Here is a 24,452-nt window from a genome sequence, read left to right as displayed (position 1 = left end):
CCATGGGAATGTTACCACTGCTGCCATTCAAGAGACGCTATATATGCAGCGAGGGGAAATTAGTGGACATATATGGGGAAAGTGGTTATGATGATCAGGATGAAGGTGTCCCGGAATAAGTGGTGCCATAAAAACACTTCACATTAAAGGGACTCCCACAGATAGATTTTAACATTGAACGTACAAAGGGTAACATTTTGGAGATGATCCACATTTACAAAGGAATGTGACAATTCTCTAAGACAATAAAAAGATGCTCACTCCATATAGGAATTTATACAACAGGAAGAAGGCAAGCACTATTCAAACTACTCTTGGTAAGTTTTTTTACAAAGAAATAAAACACTTTAATTCTAAATGTCTGTAATGCTTTAAATTACAATATATTAAGTAAATTTATAAGGGACAGTAAAAGAATTTTTAATGTTTTTAATGTTTTTGACAAAAAATTTAAAAGGTCATGTACCAATCATAATTTTTACCATTGATTATTAAGATCACTTTCCACAATTTCAGCTTGCACAGTCATGCTGTAGTCCCACCACTGTAAGGTGAGCATTTTATGTATATATATATATATAATATATTATAGATATTATATATATATACACACACACAGAGACACACATATACAAATATATATATATACACACACACATACACATACATGCACACATGACACTTATGATTTAGTGATTTGTTTTTAAACTGAAAATCCTTATAAATATTACATGCAAAGAATGATCATGATTATTATTTATTAAATATTTACTCTGTATTTTAATTGTGTTATTTCATTCATCTTTTTATTGACCCAATTATGTATATTAGACTATTGTGTGATGGAATGAAGATTTAAAACCTGACAGTCTGAATCCAGAGCCCAATTATTAAGTAAAAAACTGTAGTTTGTTATATTTTATTTTATTGGAGGTCTTTAAATATATTCAAATTGGAAATTCTTAAAGATTTTTAAATTGTTTTACTAAATGTAGACGTTTCCTTGGCTGTTTTATAACAAGTGTAAACATGCATTAAAACTTCGCTTAATTTCATATTCATCTATTTTCATAAAAATATTGAATGAAAATATTAATACAAATGTATATTTATGCCCATCATCTTATTTTGATGATAGATGGGTACTTATAATTTTAAAATGAATTTGGAACTGGAAACTACATCAGATCAGTAATTCTCAAAATATGATCCATGAACACCTGCATTAGATCATTAGGGGACTCAAAACAAATTATCTGTACTTTATTCATACTGAATATTTGGAACTTTGACTGAATAGTCAGCAATGTCAACCAGCCCTCCCACCCACTTGATTCTGCTGCATTCTACCATTTAAGAACCAGTTTCTTAGAGATTACTTAATCATATATTAATTTTACTGATTTGGAAATGGAGGTTCTTTTTTCCTTTGTTTTAAAATGTTTACAGTTATTTCTAGTATACTTAGTAAAGGTTTTTAGAACAGGGCATTGTAAAACTGAACTGGCAGCTTGGTAATTATCTTCATATCCACATACAGGTTTAAATCTCCCACCTTTTAAGCCCTTCTTTCCTTATACATCTTCTGTGTTCTTGACAGAACTAAGTTATTGAGTTATAGGAAGCTAGTTTTCAAATGAATCTAATCTATTGCTATTTTGTTATTTTCTCCCAAAGTATTTTAATTGAAAATCTGATGTGAATTACATGGAATAATCCATCATTAGAGAGGTTATAATTAAAATTAACAGTTTTAGTAGTATCTATTAATATATTATTTGTATAAAATTTAGTAAGGTTTGGGAGAAATTCCTATCTGGCCTCTTCTTGATGCTAGCATTATACTGGAATGATAAAATACTACCTTCCTTCTAAAAATTTGCCTGGCTTAGTGGAAAGGTATGGCCTTCAAATAGGATAGATTTTTTGGAATATATCTGTAGCCTGTTATTACCTGTGTGACCTTAGGCAAATTTACTTAAATTTGATTTTCAGTTTCCTCATATATAAAATGGAAATAAAACACTTAGATTAAATGGATGATGGATGATATGACAATTAAATGAGATGAGGTGTAAATTGCCTCTCACATAATAGGTGCTGAACAAATTTTTGTGCTTTTTTCTTTCCTTTCTCTCTCTTTCGATGTTTCATGGGTTAACTAATCTCTGTTGTACTTCAGTAAAGCTTGTACAGTTCCAAATTCAAATATCACCTTCCCACTCAACCCCAGTGTTATCTTAACCTTTTTATTTCTTTGTAAATTGATATGTGATTTAGGAAGCAAGGGGATAAAAAGTCATCATTGAGTGCTAGAATCTTAATTGCACAGAATCTCCTGTTAGCTCTTCATTCCTCTTTATGTTGTATTGATTACTGGCATTCCTTGTTTTAGACTTTTTGCCCTCTGAGAATGTCATTATGTATCATTCTGAAAACTGAGTTTTTTTTTTTTTTCAGTTGCTTATAAAACTAGCCCATCAGCAATAAGGCCAGTTTTGAGATTTATGTTTTAAATTAAAATTTGTTTGTTTTTATAGGCTCCAAAACCAAGGAGGGAGTGGTTCATGGTGTGACAACAGGTAAGTTTTATAGGGCTTATATCTAGGAATGATATTCAAAATAACTCTAACCAGTATGGCCCCAGCATTGATCATTCAGAATAGATGGCAATTGTAAATAACCGCTGCGCCTATATAGATGTATTCAGGTGGAATATCAGCATTGTTTGATCTCAATTCCTTATTTATAATTTTTAAATAGGTCATACTTTCTATAAATAAATGAAACACAGTATATTTAATTGCCAAGAATGGTGACATTGAATTGACCAAGTTTGTTTATTATTCTTAATGTTTTGGCAAACTGCTAGCATACATAACATATAAAGATTGCCATTTTTCAAAGGATTAAAGTAAAATTTTCTGTAGAGTACAGTAAAATATTCTGAACCCTAAATTCTACACATCACCACATTTTCTTGTTTCAGAAGACATTTCAGGAAACACCCTTGGAATAAAAAGTAAATATTTTATGAAGATTAGATTGATAGAAAATCAAGGGAGAACCAAAATTTAACCACCTTAAGAGTTCATAGACTTGTAATAATTTAGTTTCATGTATGCACTCCAAGCTTCCTGACAGACGTAGTGAAACAAGAGTTATAATTGGAAATACAGGCATACCTTCAGTTTCAGACAACCCCAATACAGCGAGCCACATGATGTTTTGGTTTCCCAGTGCATATAAAACTTATGTTTACACCATACCGTAGTCTATTAAGTGTGCAGTACATTATATCTAAAAAAAACCAATGTACCTATCTTAATTAAGATGTGACACAGAAACACAAAGTGAGCACATGCTGTTGGAAAGACGGCATCGATAGAATTGCTCAGTATGGGTTGTCACAAACCTTTAATTGTAAAATCACAGTATCTGTGAAGTGCAATAGAGTTAAGTGCAATAAAATGAGGTATGCTTGTATAATTCACATGATCAGAAAGCAGTAAACATAATAGTGCCTTAGAAAAATAACATGTTTCTAACATTTGAGTTATAAAATAGAAGTAGGGAAAATCAAATGGGAGCATTCATTTGGTGTTGTGGTCAAGACCATAAACACTGAACATAGACAACCTGTGATCAAATTTCTGCTCTACCCCTTCCTAGCTGTGTGATTTTCTATAGGCTTCAAAAACTCTATGTGATTTCATTTTCTTGTCTATAAAATAAGTGAATTAATGTACACAAAGCCCATAGACAGTGAAAGCGAATAGTGTGTATTAAATAGCTGTTGCTTGTTATCACTAGAGGACCTTTCTGAGCAACATCCTTACCACTAGTGAATAAAAGTATTTCATGTGACTATTTTTTATGGATATTTATGACAAAATTGAGGATATAAAATTAAAGCAGAGCTTGATGAAACTGATTCTGCTAGAAGCTAATTAAAGTAGAAGGCTTTCATTTGCTCTGTTGTAATACAATATATAATGTGGAGTACTAGACAAATCAATGGACCGTGTTGCCTTCTAGGGACTTTCGTAAACATATAGTTATTAAACATTATTTAAATAAGAAGGGGATAACAGACAGTTGGGGACTGTACTATATGAAGTGGGCAGGCCTAGGTTAATGGTTTAGGGAGAATCTATGTGGTTTAGAAAGCAGATAAGAAAGTAGCAAGGTTCAGAACCTGTGGTAAACATTTAAAAGCACAATTAACACTGTTGTCTAATGGAAGCTTTAAAGATGGGCTGGAAGGATAACTGTTGGCAAAGTCAGAATTTTTCTCAGGGAGAAATTGTGTGTCTTCTCCAGAATGCCAGCATGTAAACATGAGTTTGGGCGTGTGTGTGTGTGTGTGTGTGTGCGTGTGTGTGTGTGTGTGACTGAAGATTATACAATAAGGCAACATTTTAAAAGTGTTTTCTGAAGAACAATAACCAACCAGCTTATGTTTCCATGTTCTTCTAATGTTGGGAAACTTTGCATACTGTGTCTTCCTTTTACAGATTATCTTAACATTAGCAGTATTAAGGAATCTAAGTTGTACTATTGTAAATACATTTGCGTAACATAATTTAATTCAGGGTTTCTCAAACTTATTTGACAATTGAAATCTTTTTCAAGTTAACAAGGGTCAAATGAAACTAGTATTCTACAGAACACTATGGAAAATGAGGCTAGTCAGTGAGGCCATGGTGATTTTGATGATGTGGGCAATATTTAAAGCCATTGTACCAGTCATCCACCATGGCAGTAATAAACTTTTAAGGAGATACTGTCATAAGTAGTTCTGGCTCTGAGAAATGCATGGGGAGAAATCAGCTACAATAAATGCTATCCCTTTTCCATATCAGATAAAAGAATTATTTAATTCATTGAATAGGGTTATTTAATATAAAATTCCAAATAAGTTCGAGTTCATTATCTCACTAGTTAAGGAGAGGGAGAACTGGTTGCATGTTACACTTGGTCTAAAATGTTTATTTTGGGTACATGATACATTCCCCAAAAATGTTATTGTTTTTATTAGTCTAAAGACAGGGGAGTGAGAAGCTATTGTATAGTACATAGCATTTTCCTCTACCATTAAAAGAAAAATTTCTCTCCATATTTATCCCATTAGCTGGTTTTGCAAAAATACAGACTTCAACTGATTTTAGTTAGGCAAGGAGTTTTCTACCTATAAGATCCAAGGAAAATCAATTTACAGTTAGATAATCTCAAGGTAAAATACAGAAGACGCCACCTTAAATCCTGGCTCTCTGATCTCCAGAAATAATTATTTCAGTTTTCAACTTCATGCTATAGAAAAATATGAAAGTGTATTTAATCTGGACTTACTGAACAGCATCTTTGAAAGTGCTTTAAAAATAAATTATGATATAATCTTACTTATTTCTTTCTCATAAAAATATGGTGTAGTTAATTCCTATTACTTGAGATGCTGTGATTTAAATTCCTTATTAAATTGTTTTATAATGTAAATTTCTTTGTTCCCCAAATCTGTAGTTTGTATACAAATTCAAAACTACTTCTTCTTAATTTTATAATTTCATTTAATATCAAAGATTCAATTTACTTATCTATTCTAAAGGTTGGTGCTACATTTCCTATTTTTGGAACTTTAACTTAGTTAATGTCAACTGTAAGTCTAATCATTGAAGTTGATGTATAAATTCCACTTACATGCAAAATTCTTTCAGTACATTCAAAATTATTTATTGAGCTACTACTGGGAAATAATATAAAGATAAATAAAACAAGAACCCTGATTTTAAAGCAGTCAGAATAGGTGGACAGAGATATATTGGTAAATGAATTATGGCACTATGTAAAACAATTCAATAGTGAAGAGATATCTAAAATTTTAGGGGATCACAGGAGGAGGAACAAAATTACTTACTGAGTGGAGAGGTTTGTAACATGGAATGTGACATTCAAACTGGGTTTTAACAAAGGACTTGAATTTGCTGAGTTAACAGGAGGGATAAAGGCTTCTGGCCAGATAGAGCTGTTTGCATGAAGATGGGAAGGGCTGAGGCACATTTGCGGAAAACATAAACAGGTTCAGAAGATTATAGTATCAATACGTTGGGGAAGAAAGTGTCTTTTTGATTCCAGTGGCAAGATCTTTTTTCTTAAAGTTAATACCAATTATAAGTCCCAAAATGTACTAATATGAGCATGTCTTCTTTCCTTTTCTTTTGTCATCCTTTGGGTTGGAATGTCAGTGAGCAGAGAAACAGTTTAAAAGTCCTTAACAGGGGAAAATAGAGGTTCAAGTCCAGTGGAAAGCCTCTAGATAGATCAGTCCTACAGAAATTGTTTTTAATGGGTTTATTATTGCTGAATTTATACTCTGTTATTTTGTAATGTAAGTAATATATTTATTCTTGTAATGATAAAACCTATAATGTAATTATAATAATGCACAAAATGCATTTTACTGTGCACTTTATGTACACTAAAAACAAGATATGAAAGACAACCTAAAGAATGAGAGAAAATAGTTGTAAATCATATATAAGGTATTAATATCCAGAATATATATATTTAAAAAACCATGAAACTAAAGAACAGGAAGAAAAATAACCCAATCAATAGTGGGCAAAAGACTTTAACAGACATTTCTCCAAAGAGGAAAGACAGATGGTCAATAAACACATGAAAAGTGCTTAATGTCTTCAGTCATTAGGGAAAAGCAAATCAAAATGACGAGATACTTCACACCCACTATTATTAAGATGGCTATTATTTAGTAATAAAAAAATAAGCACTGGTGAGAATGTGGAGAATTAGAAACACAGTGCATTGCTGTTGGGAATGTAAAGTGGTGCAGTCACTGTAGAAAACAGTACGGTGGTTCCTCAAAAATGTTAAACATAGAATATGACCTAGAAATTCCACTCTAGATATATACCCCAAAGAATTGAAAACAGGGACTTGAACAAATACTTGGACACTGAATTTCATAGTGACGTTATTCACAATTACCAGAAGGTGGAAACAACCCAAGTGTCCATCAACAGATGAATGGATAAACAAAATATGGTACATACACATACAATGGAGTCTTATTCAACCATGAAAAAAAATGAAGTTCTGATACCTGCTACAACATGGATGAACCTTGAAAATATTATGCCCTGTGAAATAAGCCAGATACAATGGGACAAGTATTGAATGATTCTGGAAATGTTTAAAAACATGACATTTCCATTACAAAATTTCCCTGACATTTAAATTGAGCTTTGAATTATGGATAGCCATTATTTATTAGGAGGTATTAGCCATATCCATAGATTATCAATGTACTGGAAATTTAGCAAAGAGTATAGATATTTAAAATATTATCTTTAATAAGTTTAACTATACCAAAAGATACAAAAAATATTATTTTAATACTTCTAGAAATTTTTCATTTTTCTCCAATACTGCATGAAATTAAATGGAATATTAATTAATGTCTTTGATGATGGCAGTGGAATCCTGGCATTAAGAGTCAAAATAATCAGATTATCATACATATTGTGAATTAATATGAGTTGTGAAAACCTATTAGAAAAGAAGACATCACATCAGAATTGTTTCTAGCTAAATATTCTGCTATTTAGTATCAAAGTTACTTTGAGCCAAGCCCCAACCCAAGTATCAGAGAGTAACAAAAACAAGAAAAGTGTGGGCCCAGGTCGAAGGGTATTTAGGTGTCTCTGCAGATTCCTCCATATCTCTAAAAATGATAAATTTGTCATACAACATGCACAGTGAACAGGAAAGGCCTTTAACACCAGAAGGTTTAGCCAGGAAAATGGCATGAAATTGGTAGGTGGGTCTACAATACCGTATTCTGGATGGCGAATGTGGACCAACAGCTGCTGTGGAGTCTTCCTGGTTTTAGGCACTGTGGCATTACTGGCTTCCCCACATTTCCCAAGACTCAGGATTAAGCCTTCTTGTCCTTATAGGTCACCTTCTTTTCCATGATTGAAATAGTCTAATAAAACCCAGTTGCTTTGTGTACACACTTTAATTTTTAGTCTCTCCGACTTCTGACATGAAATCTGTACAATAATCAGATGAATAGCACTTAACAGCTGATTTGTGGTGTAACTCTTCCAACTGGGGCTTATCTGGAGAGGACTTACAGAAGCCTAAATCATAAAAAGAAAATATGTCTTCATTTGCTTAGGTGAGGAGGCTAAGGTGGAATGTCACTTAAATCCAAATAGTCCCCAAATTTGCAAAAAATAGACAGAAAGTGAATTTGTGGGACAAAAAGGAAAGGGGGCAAAAATAACATAGATATAGATAAGATGTGCAATACCTAAGGCTTCGTGGGCACAAATATTATAGAGGTTTAGATGAAAAGTGGTTGTTTTATTTACACTTTGCATTTTATTTGCATTGATTTATCTGCATTCTCTTTGGAATTATTTAAAAACCAAATTCTTTTGTCTTTTGCTGCTTTTTCATACAACTTTATTTAATCGAAACAAACTTTATTGTAGCTTCCTTTATGTGGTAATTACATGACAATAATACAGAAATGTGAATCTAGCAATTGTATGAGATATAGTTCTAGGATATTTTGTATAATTTTTTAAATGAGGTTTAAATTGTGCTTATAAATCCAATCCAAAATTACTTATGCCATCTTCTTTAAATTTTAACTTACTTTTTAAAACTACTGAACCTCCATGTTTTGTTTCTTGAGAAGACATTGTGAGCTCAGCAAACCTCATGTTCATTCTTTACTTAATGTCTAGCTCTTGTGTTCCCATAAAAACTGTTTAAGTAAATGTTATTAAGACTCCTGATTCCACTGCTCAAAGTTTTATAAAAGCATCAAAGTTCCTTACAACCATCCATTATGCTGTTCCTCATTTCTAAGATAGTAACAAATATGAATACGTAGGCAAGTAATATGCATTGTGTCACTCAGAAGTTGTGGTGAAAACAAACATGCTGAGTGAAATCAAAGAATCAGTATTTGAATTTGAAACAAAGAAGTAAATTTCATGCTGAGTTTGATACAACTGTAACTGCATCTGTAAACATTGCTTTTTGTAAACTTTCCTTAATAAGATACAAGGCACACCCACATCTCTCATTGTGCTAAGCTTGTGATCATTAAACTTCTAAGCATTTTTTTTTAATTATCTACATGATTGCAATAAAATATCTTAGCAAACATTTAATGTTTGGCTGAACCACGTTTTTATTTAGAAACCTCAATAGCTTTTATTTCTTCTGACTTTTCAGTTGTTGATGGCATGTGTAAATGTAAGTCTTTCAAAATTGTCTACTAGTGGAAGTGAAATTATTTTAAATCACTCTTTCTACCATCCCTTAATTCATTGTTGTCTTTTATTTATATCAGTTGCTGAGAAGACCAAAGAGCAAGTGACAAATGTTGGAGAGGCGGTGGTGACAGGAGTGACAGCAGTAGCACAGAAAACAGTAGAAGGAGCAGGGAGCATTGCAGCTGCCACCGGCTTTGGCAAAAAGGATCAGTTGGGAAAGGTATGTTTACATACGTTATACGTTATATTTATAAGGTTGTGAGATCACTGTGCATTTTCATGTGAGGTGCTATGAGGAAATAAGATGCTCGTCGTGGAGAATGGCTGACTGACCACCCCTTCCCCTTTAAAGGTATAAAAGTACTACCTTTGTATGTGTATTGCTTTTTAAGGTATTATCACAGATAAATGCCATGCAAATTGTTCAATAGCCATGATTGTTTCATTTTCTGGAAGAAAGTTCATGAACCAAGCAGTGTAATAAATGCTGAAAGGAACAGTGGTATTTCAGAAAGAATGAGTGCTTTCATGTTTCTTTGAGTCTTGGAATTTCTCTTTGTTGGAATATAACTAATCTCTTTGTGCATTAATCTCTTGAATTTTCAAAATGAAGATCTTTCCTTGATTTATAATGACATCATCTCATATTAAATTGTATGGGTTTGTTTATAACATAATGATTTATTGCTATATGTTTGTTTGTGGGAATGGAGAGACTTAAAATGCCTCCCAACCAGAGATTATGGTTTCTGGGTGATTTTTAAATTCTCAGAATAATTTTGCTTTGCACTTCTTAAAAACTATTGCTAAGATCCTGGAACTCTGTTAAGATTATACAAAAAATATTATGACTTGTATTTTAAACAGGTAGGTGATTGGAAGATGAGATGTCTCTTTTACGAATTCATGAACATGATAGCAGAGTTATTTTTGGTTTTGCTCTGCCACAATGGCCTCCTTTCTATCCCTTGACAATCCAAGTATTGTGAACCTTAGGTCCGTTGCCCTCTTTCCTCCATGGGTCTGGAAAACTGTTCTCCAAGATTATATGTTTGGCTCACTCCCTCATCTCCTCAGGTCCACGGTGAGACCAGCCCTAACCACTCATCCTATTTAAAATTGTAACCGTGCTCCTCCTTCTTGTATTCTCAATGTCTCTAATCCTTAGAATTTTATTTTATTTTTTTGCCAAAGCATTTATCACCTTTAAGAATAATAAATAATTTCCTTAATTGTTGTATGTGTTGTTTAATTTTTATCTCCACCTGCTAGAATATAAGTACCATGAGAAAGGAATATATTTGTTTTGCTCACTGATATTTCGTAAGTGTCTAGAAGAGTGCCTGGTACACAGCAGACACTTAATCTTTGTTGAATTAAGAAAGGAAGGAAATAAGAGGATTAACAGAATGGCTTTTATTTCTGGTTCTTTTATAATCACATTCATAGTTTATGAACTGTGGCTATTCAACCTTCCAAAAGTCATAGTTACAATGGTTTTGGAATAGGTATCCTGAAAACTGTGGGAAAGTAACTTTATTTGCTGGTAGACTGCTCTGGTTTGCCTCCACCCTATGTAATCCTCTGCTGCAGGCCTACCTTGATGGACCTTAAAACATTGATAAGAAAAGGGCAGGACTAAAAGCCTGTGATCTATTTAGGTTTTACTATATGTAGTAAATAAATAATCTTGTTATTTGTGCTAATAATTGTACTAATTCCTGTTTCCCATCTGAAATTATAATTTATCCATAGCTTTATTACCTTTGAAAAGTTAGAAGGGATCTCAGATATTAGTACAGGGTAATTACTCTTTTTCGTGTCTCAGACCCTTTTGACAATCTAATGGAAGCTATAGACTCCCTTCCCAGAAAAATGCACACACATGTTGAGGAGCTCATGGGATCTGGGAAGCCCGTGGACAGACCCTGCATTCAGAGCTCAGGATTTAGACTGAAATCTACAGAGGGTAAATAAGTAGTCCAAGCTCACGCAGCTAGTTGGAGTAGACTGGATACCAATCTAGTGCCGATTTCTATCGATTATATTGCTTCCCCAACCACTTCCTCAAAATCTTACTTTCCTTCATCTTTCTAAACTGAATTATAGGCAACCACATTTAACTAGAGAATTTAATTACTTGAGGGTATTAAGAAACCAGGGGAACATCATCCTGCTCTTGCTCCCATTTAAGGCATACATTGTAAATTGCAAATGGGACATAAAAGTGCTTTGCCTTTTACAAAATGGGCTTGGTTTTCACCCTCCTAAAAATATTATTTTTTTATTTTAATATTTTAAAACAGAAATCTAAGTGATGTGACAAAAGTACCCATTTGGAGCTATTTCTCTTACAGGTGCTTGTAGGTCCTTACAAATGTCTAATATGAAAAGGAAGCTATGAAACCTAGAAATTGCTGCATGGTTATAGAAAAAACATTGAATTGGGAGTTAAAATGGGTAGTCATCATCCCTGCTGTACCAATGACCAGCTGGATGACTTTTTACAGGTCTCCTAGGACCCTTTCTCATATAATGAGGGAACTATACTAGGAGATTGTTAAGGCCCAATTTAGCAATAAAGTTCTGAGTTTCTAGAATAATTCTAGGAGTTCACTAATAAACACATGTAATTAGAGCCACAACTTTGGGATGTCAAATAACTACAAAGTTTAAATAAAATCATTGTTCATTATGAAATTTGAAATAATTTAATCCTATCAATCAAACTCAGATCAAAATGATTCCGGTGAATAGACATGAATAATGTATTTTTGCCTTAACCACCTGCTAATGACCCTGACAAGACTCTGGTTCATCACTGAAGAAATAACACTTGCCCACTATGTTCCACCAATTTTGTTGGTGTTGATGTTAAAATGATGAGAAAAACATACAGTTTTTCTCTTCATTGAGTTTTTGGTCTAGTGACAAAGAACAATAAAATTCATACCATTGACCACACAGTAAATGTGTAATTATAAACTGTGATAAATGCTGTGAAGCACATAATGCTGACGACCTAGCTAGTGTGGGGTCGGGGTAAGTAAGGATAAGGTTTCCCCAAGGAAGTGATGTTGGAGCTAAGGTCTAAAAAAGTGAGCAGCAATTAACAGATCAGTGGGAGTGCAGGAAAACCATACCAGGCAAAAGCAAAAACAGGAGGGAATATTTGTAGGAGTGAATGATGGCAAATCAGAGGAAGAGGAGTGTGGCTGAAACCAGACAAAAATGAGGAGGAATATGATGTTAAAAGAGGCTGGAAAGGTGGGCAGGGGCCATTCCATGATTGGCCATGTTGAGCACGTTAGTCTTAATATAAGGACAAAAGGATCCATTACAGCATTTCAAGCAAAGATGTGTGGTTATCAGGTTTGCGTTTTGAAAAGAACTCTGCCTGCAGCATGGAAAACAGATTAAAGGAGGTAAAAGTAGATACCAGGGGACCGGTTAGTGGGCTATAGTCTTATGCTGGAAAGAGGGGATGATTCCTTATATGAAAGTGTTGACAGGGGAAGAGGAAAGAAATGGATGAAATCAAAGATGGTTTAAGGGATAACAATAATAGGATTTCATGAAGCCTTTCATGTAGCTTGGGGGAAGAGTTAATGACAAGCAAGACCACTAGGTTTCTAGCTTGTGGAACTGGATTAATGGCTGTTCCACTCTCTTTGGGTTCCATTTCTTGGCAATCGATGCCTCTCTTTGAGATCAGGAACACTACAAGAAGAGTGACTGCATTGGTTTTCACCCCTCATGCCCTTTGGGGGTATTTGGTCCATAACTCCCTGGTTGATAAGCAGAGAGTTTTCTTTCCCCCTCCCCTCCCTTCCCTTCCCTTCCCTTCCCTTCCCTTCCCTTTTTTGTTTTCTTGTGGCTTTTTTGCTTGTTTGAAAACAAGAGCTCTAGTACCTCATTTTAGTTTTTTCTCTATTTATTTGCTAAATTTATCTCTTTAGGGCATGCTTACTTTGGTGTACTGTGTCTCCTTTTGATGTTAACAGAAAGATATGAGCACAGATACCTGACTGCTTTTGAGAATTTGATTCTATGAATGAAGTAACCCTTATTAATAATTTCTAATTATAATCCATTATATTAAAGGACAAATAGTATTCTTGAATTTTAAGAGTGTGTTTTTTCAAACATTACTTGTTTCTCTATTTAATACATCAGAAAAGTACATCTTCTGATCTATATTTTACCTGCATGCACACTAAAGGTTATTAGTCATTCAATTCATTTCCTTAAGCTCACTCTTTTGACTTGCACAGTCGAAACAGATTACAAATACATTGGCAGGGGTATTCAAGTTTTCAGTTCAAACAAACAGGCAGGCTATATAGATAAAATATGTTTCCCACTTGTACTGAGAAAGAAAGATCCGTTTGTACAAAGAATATTATGTAAAGATAGTAATACGAGTCAGACTTGTTCTATAGTGCCACTAGTTTTACAATGTAGAGTTTAGTCATGAGAACATTTGCTCCATCCCAACCCTTCAACAATGCCTTGCCTGTTGCTGGTGCTCAAATAAATCCTTGCTGAACAAATGATGCTATTTGGGATGTCCTAGAAGAGTTGGATTCTCAGTGCTCCTACAATTCTTCGGAATTTTAGAGAGTGACAACCCTGGATAAATTGTAAGCTGCTGCCTGACAAATAATATGGCAGTCAGCTTCATTATCACTTCCCTTTCAGGCACTGGCCTGTCTACATGGAGTTAAATAGGTTTCATGCAAGAAATGAGCTTGAAATATCTATAGCCTCAGATACTTGAAATATCCAGGTTCAACTGAATTATTTATTTTTTTCTTCAGAATAAAATGAAGTTCCTAGTCAATGCCATTTGGAAAAATTAGACCCATAGATGATAAGCAATTTTTACTACTCCCAACATAGTCATACAAAAAATCTTAAATTCAAAAGGATAAAAGCACATAGGCTCTTGTAATCCTGCCTTAATTCATTTGAGGTTAACTAATGTAGCATGTGCTGGAAGAATAGAACAAAAGCAAGAATAAAAAATGTCAGGTATGACATTATGATCTATAACATTTATACACCCTTTTACCTATTTCCTTTGACTTACCAGTGCTGTCATGTTTAGCTTGATGCAGATTTATTTATTAATTCTTGAGTGCTAGGGATTCTTTGATTAAATGATTAATCAGATAATGGATGCTGCCTTTAGTTGACTCATTTAATATTGATTTCATGAACAAGCCACAGGTTACAGGTTCTCTTTCAGATCTCTTGGAAGAAGCATAGATAATAGGCATATTCTCAGCTGTTTATAAGAAAGTGATCATATGAGATGCTCATATTAGTGAAATATTTAATTTATAGTTAACAGTGTTCTTGAATGTTTCATGATGACTGATATACATTCTCCCAAATAATTAGAAGTTTGAATCTTGTCATTGTGCTTGACCTCAGAAGATAATCAACATGACTATAAGTCATATTTAAACCTTATCTAAAAGCTTTATGGCACAATGAATTGTCTGATTTGTATTTATGGTGCAAGGGGCATATACTATTAACTGCTTTATAATCTAAGATTAAAACATAACATGGTAATTAAAGAAAAATTCTAACTGATTTGTTTCAAAAGATATACAATCAGTAACATTTTACAATCTGGTGTACAAAAATCAATATTTTGCATTCATGTGACAGTCTTTTAATGCTACATAAACTGTCCCCACTTGAAGCACAATTATTATGATGGCTTTTCTATCTAATAATATTTCACTTGATTCTGGATGGATGGGTCATGAATCATTATGACCCTTAATCTATGAGGTTCTAAGCAGAATGTACTCTATAAAGTTGTAGGGAAAATAGGCCTACTCTTGTATTTTCATTACAATTTGATAATATTCAAACATTTATTGAGTACTTTATATGTGCCAGACACTTGGATGGAGAGTATGGGGAAGACAAAAATGATTTCACACAGATGGCTCCTGTCTGCAAAAAAACGTGCAGCCCAGGTGGGGAGACTGCCATGGTTAGCCCTGGAAAAAAGGAGCATGTCTGGTCTTTGAGAATAATATATATGCGTATCAAGTATATATCCATCACTGACCAAAAAAAGGTTCTCATTAGAAACAAGAGATAACTGTCCTCCAATAAATATTGCAACTTAAATTTTGTTTTTGTCAGTAGATTGTGAAATTGATTCACACAGAGATAGAAGCCACAATGTTTTAGTTGTTTAGACACGGGACCATAAAACCGCTTTCACCTGAGTCCTAGGGTCAGCACTTTAATAATCTGTAAGCATTACGATCCCACAATGTATACCTGCCTGCAAATCCGATTTCAGTCCTCAAAGAACTTTGTGATGATGTTACTTGTTAGAGAAATATCTTACAGGATGAGTGTGACAGAAGTGCTTCAAGGCACCCTGACAAATAGCTTTTAAATCTTATTTGTGCAGTTAGCTTGTTCCTTTATAAATGCTTAAAATGGATTAAAATTCTGCTGGGTATAAAGTGAGAACAATAAGCATACCTTTTTTTTTTTAATGCAATTTTATTGTGATATATTCACATAACATACAGTCCTTCAAAATGTATAATCAGTTGTTCATAGTTTCATCATATAGTTGTGCATTCCTCACCACAATCAATCTTTGAACATTTTCATTACTCCAAAAGATAAAATAAAAATTAAAATAAAAAAGAACATCCAAAACATTCCATTTCCCTCCTCCCCCCACTGTTGATTTACTTTTTTTTAGATTAAATTCAGTTTATTGAGATATGTTCACATACCATACAATCATCTATGGTGTACAATCAGCTGTTCACAGTACCATCATATAGTTATACCTTCATCACCCCAATCTATTTTTGACCACTTTCCTTACACCAGAAAGAATCAGAATCAGAAATAAAAGTAAAAAGGAACACCCAAATCATCCCCCGCATCCCACCCTATTTTTCTTTTAGTATTTGTCCCCATTTTCTACTCATCCATCCATACACTGCATAAAGGGACTGTGATCCACAAGACTTTCACAATCACACTGTCACCCCTTGTAAGCTCCATAGTTATACAATCATCTTCAAGAGTCTGGACTACTGGATTGGAGTTTGATAGTTTCAGGTATTTACTTTTTGCTATTCCAATACATTAAAACCTAAAAACTGTTATCTATAGTGCGTAAGTATGTCCCACCAGAGTGACCTCTCGACTCCATTTGGAATCTCTCAGCCACTGAAACTTTGTTTCATTTCACATCCCCCTTTTGGTCAAGATGTTCTTAATCCCAAGATGCCAGGTCCAGACTCATTCCCGGGAGTCATATCCTGTGTTGTCAGGGAATTTTACACCCCTGGGAGTCAGGTCCCACATAGAAGGGAGGAGCATAGTTTTATTAGGAATACACCTTCACTGGGCGTGTCCTAACATCTGTTGCTAATGACCATTCATATGCAAAGGTGATATATTTTGGGTAATGTTTCATGAATCAAGTATTATTATATGTAGCTTGTTTTCAAACTTTGTTTTTGTTTTGTTTTGTTTTTACCTCTATTACCACTGAGCCACATTTCCAGTTGGAAAAAATAGTATCAATATGCTTAAGTGACATGCACAAAAGGAATATGTGGTATTTATATACGATAACATATAGTAGTCTCATCCCAAACTTCAATGATAATCAACTCGTTTGCCCTTAAAAAATAAGAAATGATTCAGTTTTCTGTCTCTTCAAATGTAGGGCTTTTAGTTTTCTAAATTTCAGGGAGGCATTTGATGGTGTTTGCTTTATCAAGAGAAAATATTAAAAATAGGTTCTATGGTGTGTCAAAACATTTAACGTACACGGAAAGCTAGGATAAAACAGATTTGCTTGAATTTCAAAGGAACAGAATAAGGTAAATGAGATGCCAATTGTGTTTTGCATATAAATATATAATTATGGGAACTAGAGTTGGATGAAACATTTCATTAGCCTAATTGTTCTTTTACAAGGGAAAAAGGGAGTAGTTTGTCAACTCAAATATTAGATAATTCTTTTATGCTGGACTCTAATAAAACTTTTACCAAATATTTGAATATTTAAGCTACAATTTAGACATCCTTATTTACTAGGTAATTCTCTAATCACTAAAAAGCTATTTATGAAAATGCCAAAAGTACTATTTAATTCTTATTAAAGCTACAGTGTATATTAAAATTAAGAATACTGAGCCAGAAATTGTTTGTTAAGTAAATAAATAAAGGAACAAATGGAAAGGAGGAATACACATTTTATCTTCCTGATTAGAAGTGGGAGGCATCTTACCTTTCTTTGGTATTCTTCACATTGCTTGATGCAGTAAGATAAATCTATATGGAGCTCAATTTGTATGATTGAATTTAGTTGCAACTTCATTGATTGTTAAGAATAATGTCAGCATTTAATATAAAGAAAGCAAATAGATTTTTAACTATCTTTGCTTACAAAGGAATGATAAAAGCTTGATAATCCATAATAGTAGATCATCCCAACTCATGTGCATACATACTTTTTCATATTTGATTATTGGGAATACTGGGAAATGCAAGAAAATGGAAAATTCTGCTTTCTGTGTATGTTATACTATTTCATGCAACACAGGTTTTACCTTGAGGCTCCGGTGTTTGCTCAGTGGATTGTGTGTTATTTGCTGTCCCTAAGGGAATTGGAAAAGACATGTACTTCCTACTTATGTGACTGATCTGTGGGATTAATGCGGTCATCATGCAAAACATATAATGGCATTAAAATACTTCATCTTTGATTTTTAATATGATGCCGTATGTAGACAACTTTAAAAATTAATCCCCACTAAATAGTAATAACTGTTTATGGTAGCAATTTCCCAATGTATTCTTTCTGCAAAGGAAAACTAACACTTATGACTCTGAAAAGAAAGCTGTTTGCAAGTATTCTGACTAAAGCTGCTCAGTGTCTGATGTTTGACCTACTGTTAAATCCAACTGGCCTTTCTTTTCATACTGGGTTCCTGGGTTACCTGACCCATTTGATTTAGTCATACACAGGAAAAGCATGGCTTGGTATAGAGGACATGGCTTTAAGTCAGGGAATATGGAGTTAGTCTTGTTTTTCTCACTGTGCTGGATGATGTTATTTCACCTTTCTGAACAAGGGTTTTCTCATCTGTGAAATAAAAGTGTTAGATTAAATGAGTTCAAAATATTTTGAGTCTGTGTTTAATGTCTTGAGTTTTAGGTCAGTTTGTTCAATTATGCATTTCCAGACCTCTGGCACATCATTTAACCTTTCTAAACCAAGACTGCTCAAATGTAACTGGGCAGCCAATTGCACAGTCTCAAGGTGTGAATGAAATGAGATAATGCAGGCAAAAGGTAAACAATAAACTGTAAATGCATGACAATTATAATTACATTAGTGCATTTTCTCCAAGATTTGGGCCCATATAATGTCATAGAAGGTCTCTTTCATATTTGTGGATAGTTTAATGATGTTTAGTAGGTAAATGGACAACACAAAGAGGGGAAAACTATTCACTGAACTTGTCATTTTATTTAGTTAAATAAAATGAAGTGCCACTACTATTATTTCTCCTCAGATTTCCCCAAAGAAATGTGGTTCCACTGAATATTTCATACATGGTGTAATTACAAAGGCTACTGTGTGCAAATAAATTTGGGAAACACTGGATGTTCCAGTTTGCTAACGCTGCTGTTAGGCAAAATATCAGAAATGGATTGGCTTTTATAAAGGCGGTTTATTTAGTTACACAGTTACAGTCTTAAGGCCATAAAGTGTTCAAGATAATGTATCAACAATTGGATACCTTCACTGGATTCCTAATGTTAGCTGGGAAGTCACATGACTCGCGTCTGCTCTGGAGTTCTGGTTTCAAAATGGCTTTCTCACAGGATGTTCCTCTCTAGGCTTCAGCTCCTCAAAAATGTCACTCTCAGTTGCTCTTGGGTCGTTTGTCCTCTGTTAGCTTCTCCGGAGCAAAAGTCTGCTTTCAAAGGCCATCTCCAAAATGTCTCTGTAAGCTGCAGCTCCTCTCTCAGCTTCTGTGCCTTCTTCAAAGTGTCCCTCTTGGCTGTAGCAAGCTTGCTCCTTCTGTCTGAGCTTACATAGTACCCCAGTAAACTAATCAAGGCCCACGCTGAATGGGCAGGGCCACACCTCCATGGAAATTATCTAATCAGAGCTATCACCTACAGTTGGGTGGGTCGCATCTCCATGGAATCACTAATTCAAAGAATTACAATCTTATCAAATCTAATACATCTGCCCACACAAGATTGCATCAAAGATAATGGTGTTTTGGAGGACGTAATACATTCAAACTGGCACACTGAAGAAAACAAAGCTAAGATGTTTTCTTTTTTAAAATGCGGAAAATCTCAGAGCTCTTAATTTCTTACAGTGGAGCTACAGTTGCTGTGTTCAGGGTATGGAGAGTAGTTCAGGGTATTCCGTGGAACACAGGTTTGTGTTAACTGAATCTGTACCCCACCCACTCTTTTACCCTCTTTCTTAATAGTGGCTGGATTTTAGGTTCTGGATTACAGACATTTATAGAGATTAAAAGGACTCAGGTTCCCATGGCAGAATCTTGTTCTTTTATAGCCACCTCCTGCAAGATCCTTTGGTACAAGACCAACAAAATGACCCTTTGCCTCCATATGAGGCCTTTGTACCAAACTCAACAAAGCTCCCTGATGACCTAGATGGGGGCAGGTCTAAGTAATTTGTAGCTGTGAAAACCGGCCCCTTTGGGGCATCTTCTTGGCCCATTCCTCATACCCAAAGGCAGGGAAGTCCTTTACAGAGAAAGAGGGCAGACAGTTTCTCTTCAAGCTAATTACCCACGTCAGAACTTTCTAGAATGGAAACAGCTTTAGAGGAGGAACAACTCAAAGCTCTATTTGATTTTGACACTTTCATATTAAGCACTAGGTCTAGTTAAAAGCCTTGTATTTAATGTTATTTTAGTTATTTCCCATGTAAATCAGATGTGTAAATATTCAATCAAATTCAAGATTTGCCAGTTGCAGGGCCTAACAGGAGTTCAAAGCCCCTTCTCTCCAAGTTCACTTGAAATTGAGTTATGTCTGCAAAGGTGGAAGATGGAGGGACAGAAGGGTAAAAACCAGGGTCTGGTTTTCATCTCACACTGTTGCTGCACAGCTGCTTATGTTCTGATGTGATATATTGTATGGCCTAATAAATGTGCCTGACTGGTCTCCTCCTGCCCTCAGGAGTCTAGAAGGGATGTCATTCTCTCCTGCACTCACTGCCTCTGTTCTCCAGGTTTTGGTGAGCCAACCCCTTCCTACATTCCTTTCCAAGGCCTGCTCTGACACCAGGGGAAACCTAGGGATCCTTACCACACCAGCCTCACCTCATAGCTACCAGGGCACATGGAGTGAGGGGAGTGAACTTAGATTTTCCCAGCTTGGTATGTCAGCCCCTGTGTCTGCCTGGTACTGAGCCCACAAGTCCTCAGATCAACAAGTCCTGCTTCTCAGGCAACAGACCACCAGGGAATGAGATACCAGAGTCTTCCCTGAGTGGAAACATCGCCAAATCTCATGAGGTGATATGCCTAGTTACCACCTGCCTCCACGGAGGAATGACGAGGGGAAAAGAAAAATTCTAATGCTCCATTAATACTTTCCTTCAATTACCTTTCCCTGAAGACCTCTTCTCCTTCTTTCCTCTTGTATTGTACCGATGGAAAAAGAAATGAAATGGTCTAGCACTTGGACTTTTAGATTTTAGCTTCATGGTTTTCAACTGTGGGTTTATCCAAAAATTAATCCTTGTACCTTGTGCTAAGATGTGGGATGGGGAAGGAGCCATCCTATACCTAGGGCCCAGTGCCCCCAGTAAGTATTTCACATTTTCAGCAACTTTCTTTTAGAGATGTCCGTTCAATCACTGATAGTGTAGTTGGAGAATCAATTGACCCAAATCATTAATACTCATTGACTGAAAAATCATACCTCTAAGAATTTAAATGATCATAAATTTAACCATAAGGATATTCATTCATTGCAGTGATGATTTTAATAAAAAATGTAAAAAAAATGTTTGATATAAGGTATTGAGTCAACTGCCTTATGGTTGATCCATCCAGTGGTATGCTGAGCAGCCATTAAAGTATTGGTATAGAATAATAATTAATGATTTGTAAAGAAGCTCCTGCTACTTTAAGTGAAAAGAAGAGGTTACAAAACATGATTAGTTTGTACAGTATAACCTATTTTTATTTAAAAAAAATCTCTTTGCAGCATATTAATGTATAAAGACCTGAAGTAAATGCAACAGGCTCTCAGTTTTTCTCAGTGAAGCGCTCTTTGGGACTGAATAATTCTTTGCTATGGGGAATTGTCTCGTTTACCATAGGATGTTTACTAGTCCTGGGCCTTACCTGTTAAATGCCGGTAATGCTTCCCAGGCATTGCAACAACCACAAAAAGTTCTGCCACACTCATTGAATAAACCCTGCAACTGAGTGGCTATTTCTGACTCATGAATTTCAGTCATTTTATTGTTCTCCTTTGCTTACTTATATTTTTTCCAATTTCCTTCAATAAGCATTCATTATATTCATAACAAAAGCATGATAAATAGTATTTTGTGTTTATAATATTCCATGCCACACATTAGTGTGACCAAGCATTCTGCTGCTTTAACCACAACTAAAATTTAAAGATGCTTGTTTTCCTTCTTAGAGTCCCAATTCCTCTTACATTCATTCAATTTGTTAAAAAAATGTCTTTCCACATCATGGGATTGAGAACATCTTCTTGACCAAAAGGGGATGCAAAATAAAACAAAGTTTCAGTGGCTGAGAGATTCCAAATGGAGCCGAGAGGTCACTCTGGTGGGCAGTCTTATGCACTATATAGAATACCCTTTTTAGGTTTTATGTTATTGGAATAGCTAGAAGTAAATACCTGAAACTATCAAACTGCAACCCAGTAGCCTTGATTCTTGAAGACGATTGTATAACAATGTAGCTTACAAGGGGTGACAGTGTGATTGTGAAAGCCTTGTGGATCACACTCCCTTTATCCAGTGTATGGATGGATGAGTGGAAAAGTGGGAACAAAAACTAAATGAAAAATAGGGTTGGATGGGGGGGAGTAATTTGAGTGTTCTTTTTTATTCTTATTTTTACTTTTTCTGGTATAAGGAAAATGTTCAAAAAATAGATTGGGGTGATAGATGCACAACAGTATGATGGTACTGTGAACAGTTGCTTGTACATCATGGATGATTGTATGATATGTGAGTATATCTCAATAAAACTGAATTTTTTAAAAAAAGATTATTCCAGCTACATAGGTGTTGAAAAGTATAATTATAGTCATATTATTTTATCCATCCATTTATCTATCCATTTATTCATTCATCCATCCATCTGGTCTATATTTTTTGAATGCATATATGTGTAAAATATTATGCAGGCATAATCAGAAATAGAATGATATATAAGACTTATTTCTTGTGCTCTAGGATATATTGGAGTCTGCTTGTCCTTGCTTGCACCTTGCTGTAGGACTTCCCCCCAAGCGCCTTCTCTTTCCTTCAGACTGTTATCTCTGAGTGAGGCATCTTGACACTCATCTGCCTTATTATTTCTCAAAAAATCTGGTTATAGTATGTTTCCTTCATCTATTCCTTTTCATCCCAGTTACCAAACCAAATTAAAATAACGTTTTGACAATTATTTGTGTTGCTATCTAAAAATACTGGATACCATATTTAAATTTCAATTTATATTTTAACAAAAAGAATTTCAGGAATAATAGTCTGTACTGCCCAGGTGAATTGAATAATTTATGTGCTCTTTCATTTTTTGGCAAGTATATTTGATCATTTGTGGCTTTACTCATTATTTAACTCTGCAAATTCTTATTAAAATCTTCTGGGCTCTGAGAAAGCTGTCATCCTCTTATTTTCATGAATCCTTTTAACTTTGCCCTTCTCATTTCAATTCACTTTATCTATGGCATATCAAAATTCTCAAGCTTATAAATTACCTGTCAATATTTAACTTGTCTGATAACATACAGGAAGTTGTAAAAGCATGTATTTCTAATAGACTATTTACTATAATTCATTTATTTTTACTGTGGTTAGGTAGTCCATTCATAGAGTATGGGTTTATTTTAGTTACAAACAGAAATCTTGTACCTAGATTGGGAGGACCCTTAAATTCTTTGGTCTATTGCCCTATAATCACTGAATGCCATTTTGTCAATAGTTACTATTTTGTTGATAGGGATTATATGTCATCTATTGCAGATGTGTAGGTTCACATTTTAAAATAAGTTGCACTTTTTGGGCCTAGCAGTTTATTGAAACACAGCAAGTATTGAACCGTTGATGTATGTATTTGGAAGAAGAATTCAGTGGTCAATAGAAGTCAGTTTTACAGATTTAGAAGTGTGCATTCAACTATATATAAAGAAAATTGAAGAATTTAGGGGAAAACGCCCCACAGTATCATTTTTTTTTTTTATGTGAGATATGTTCTGGAACTATTTGAGAAAAAAATTTACATTTGTTATATCTAAGAAATATTTGTGTTTTCATTCTTTACTAGGAGGGCAAAATTTCTTCCCTCCATTGCACTTTCTGCTTTCCCATTAGAAACTAATTGGTGCCTTTATAAAAAGAAACTGCTAAAAATTGACTTTTTTTTGGAAGAGGGGGTACAGGTTTATATTATAACTGGTGGTTTAGTGTTTTGTGTGTGTATGTATATGAGTGTGGGGGTGTGTGTTGTATGTAATGGTAGCATTTTCTTCAGAAATCTGCTACCTTCTCAGTGTTCAGTCTTTCTCTGAATGTATTTACATTGAAATCTATATTTGGAATCCGTGACATAGCTTTTTACAATACTTCATTTATAGCCTGCTAGAAATTTGGAAGTAACTAGCTAAATTATTTCTGGAAGATTAGCCTGTGGCTCTCCACTTTTTATAGAATCAAGCCCCAAACTTATTGCTGTTCTTAAGGTTCTGCTTTATCAGGCCTCACTTTCTTTTTAACCATGTGTCTCGCTTTACTCAACAAAACTCTTCACTTGAGTCAGATACGTGTTTTCACAATACCTCCTAATTACCTAATAG

General features: G+C 34.5%; 1 protein-coding gene across 3 annotated transcripts in view; it reads left to right on the top strand.

The window, feature by feature from the left end:
- SNCA (synuclein alpha) overlaps positions 1-24,452 on the top strand; it is a 164,181-nt gene that overhangs the window by 5,439 nt on the left and 134,290 nt on the right. For all 3 annotated transcript variants that reach the window (XM_037830256.1, XM_037830257.1, XM_037830255.1), the window contains exons 3-4: positions 2,541-2,582; positions 9,392-9,534. In XM_037830256.1, the coding sequence (XP_037686184.1) occupies positions 2,541-2,582; positions 9,392-9,534 (185 nt within the window). The remainder of the gene's footprint in view (positions 1-2,540; positions 2,583-9,391; positions 9,535-24,452) is intronic.

The sequence above is a fragment of the Choloepus didactylus genome, chromosome 3, assembly GCF_015220235.1.
Source record: "Choloepus didactylus isolate mChoDid1 chromosome 3, mChoDid1.pri, whole genome shotgun sequence".
Classification (NCBI taxonomy): domain Eukaryota; kingdom Metazoa; phylum Chordata; class Mammalia; order Pilosa; family Megalonychidae; genus Choloepus; species Choloepus didactylus.
This window is presented reverse-complemented; position numbering and strand designations above follow the sequence as displayed.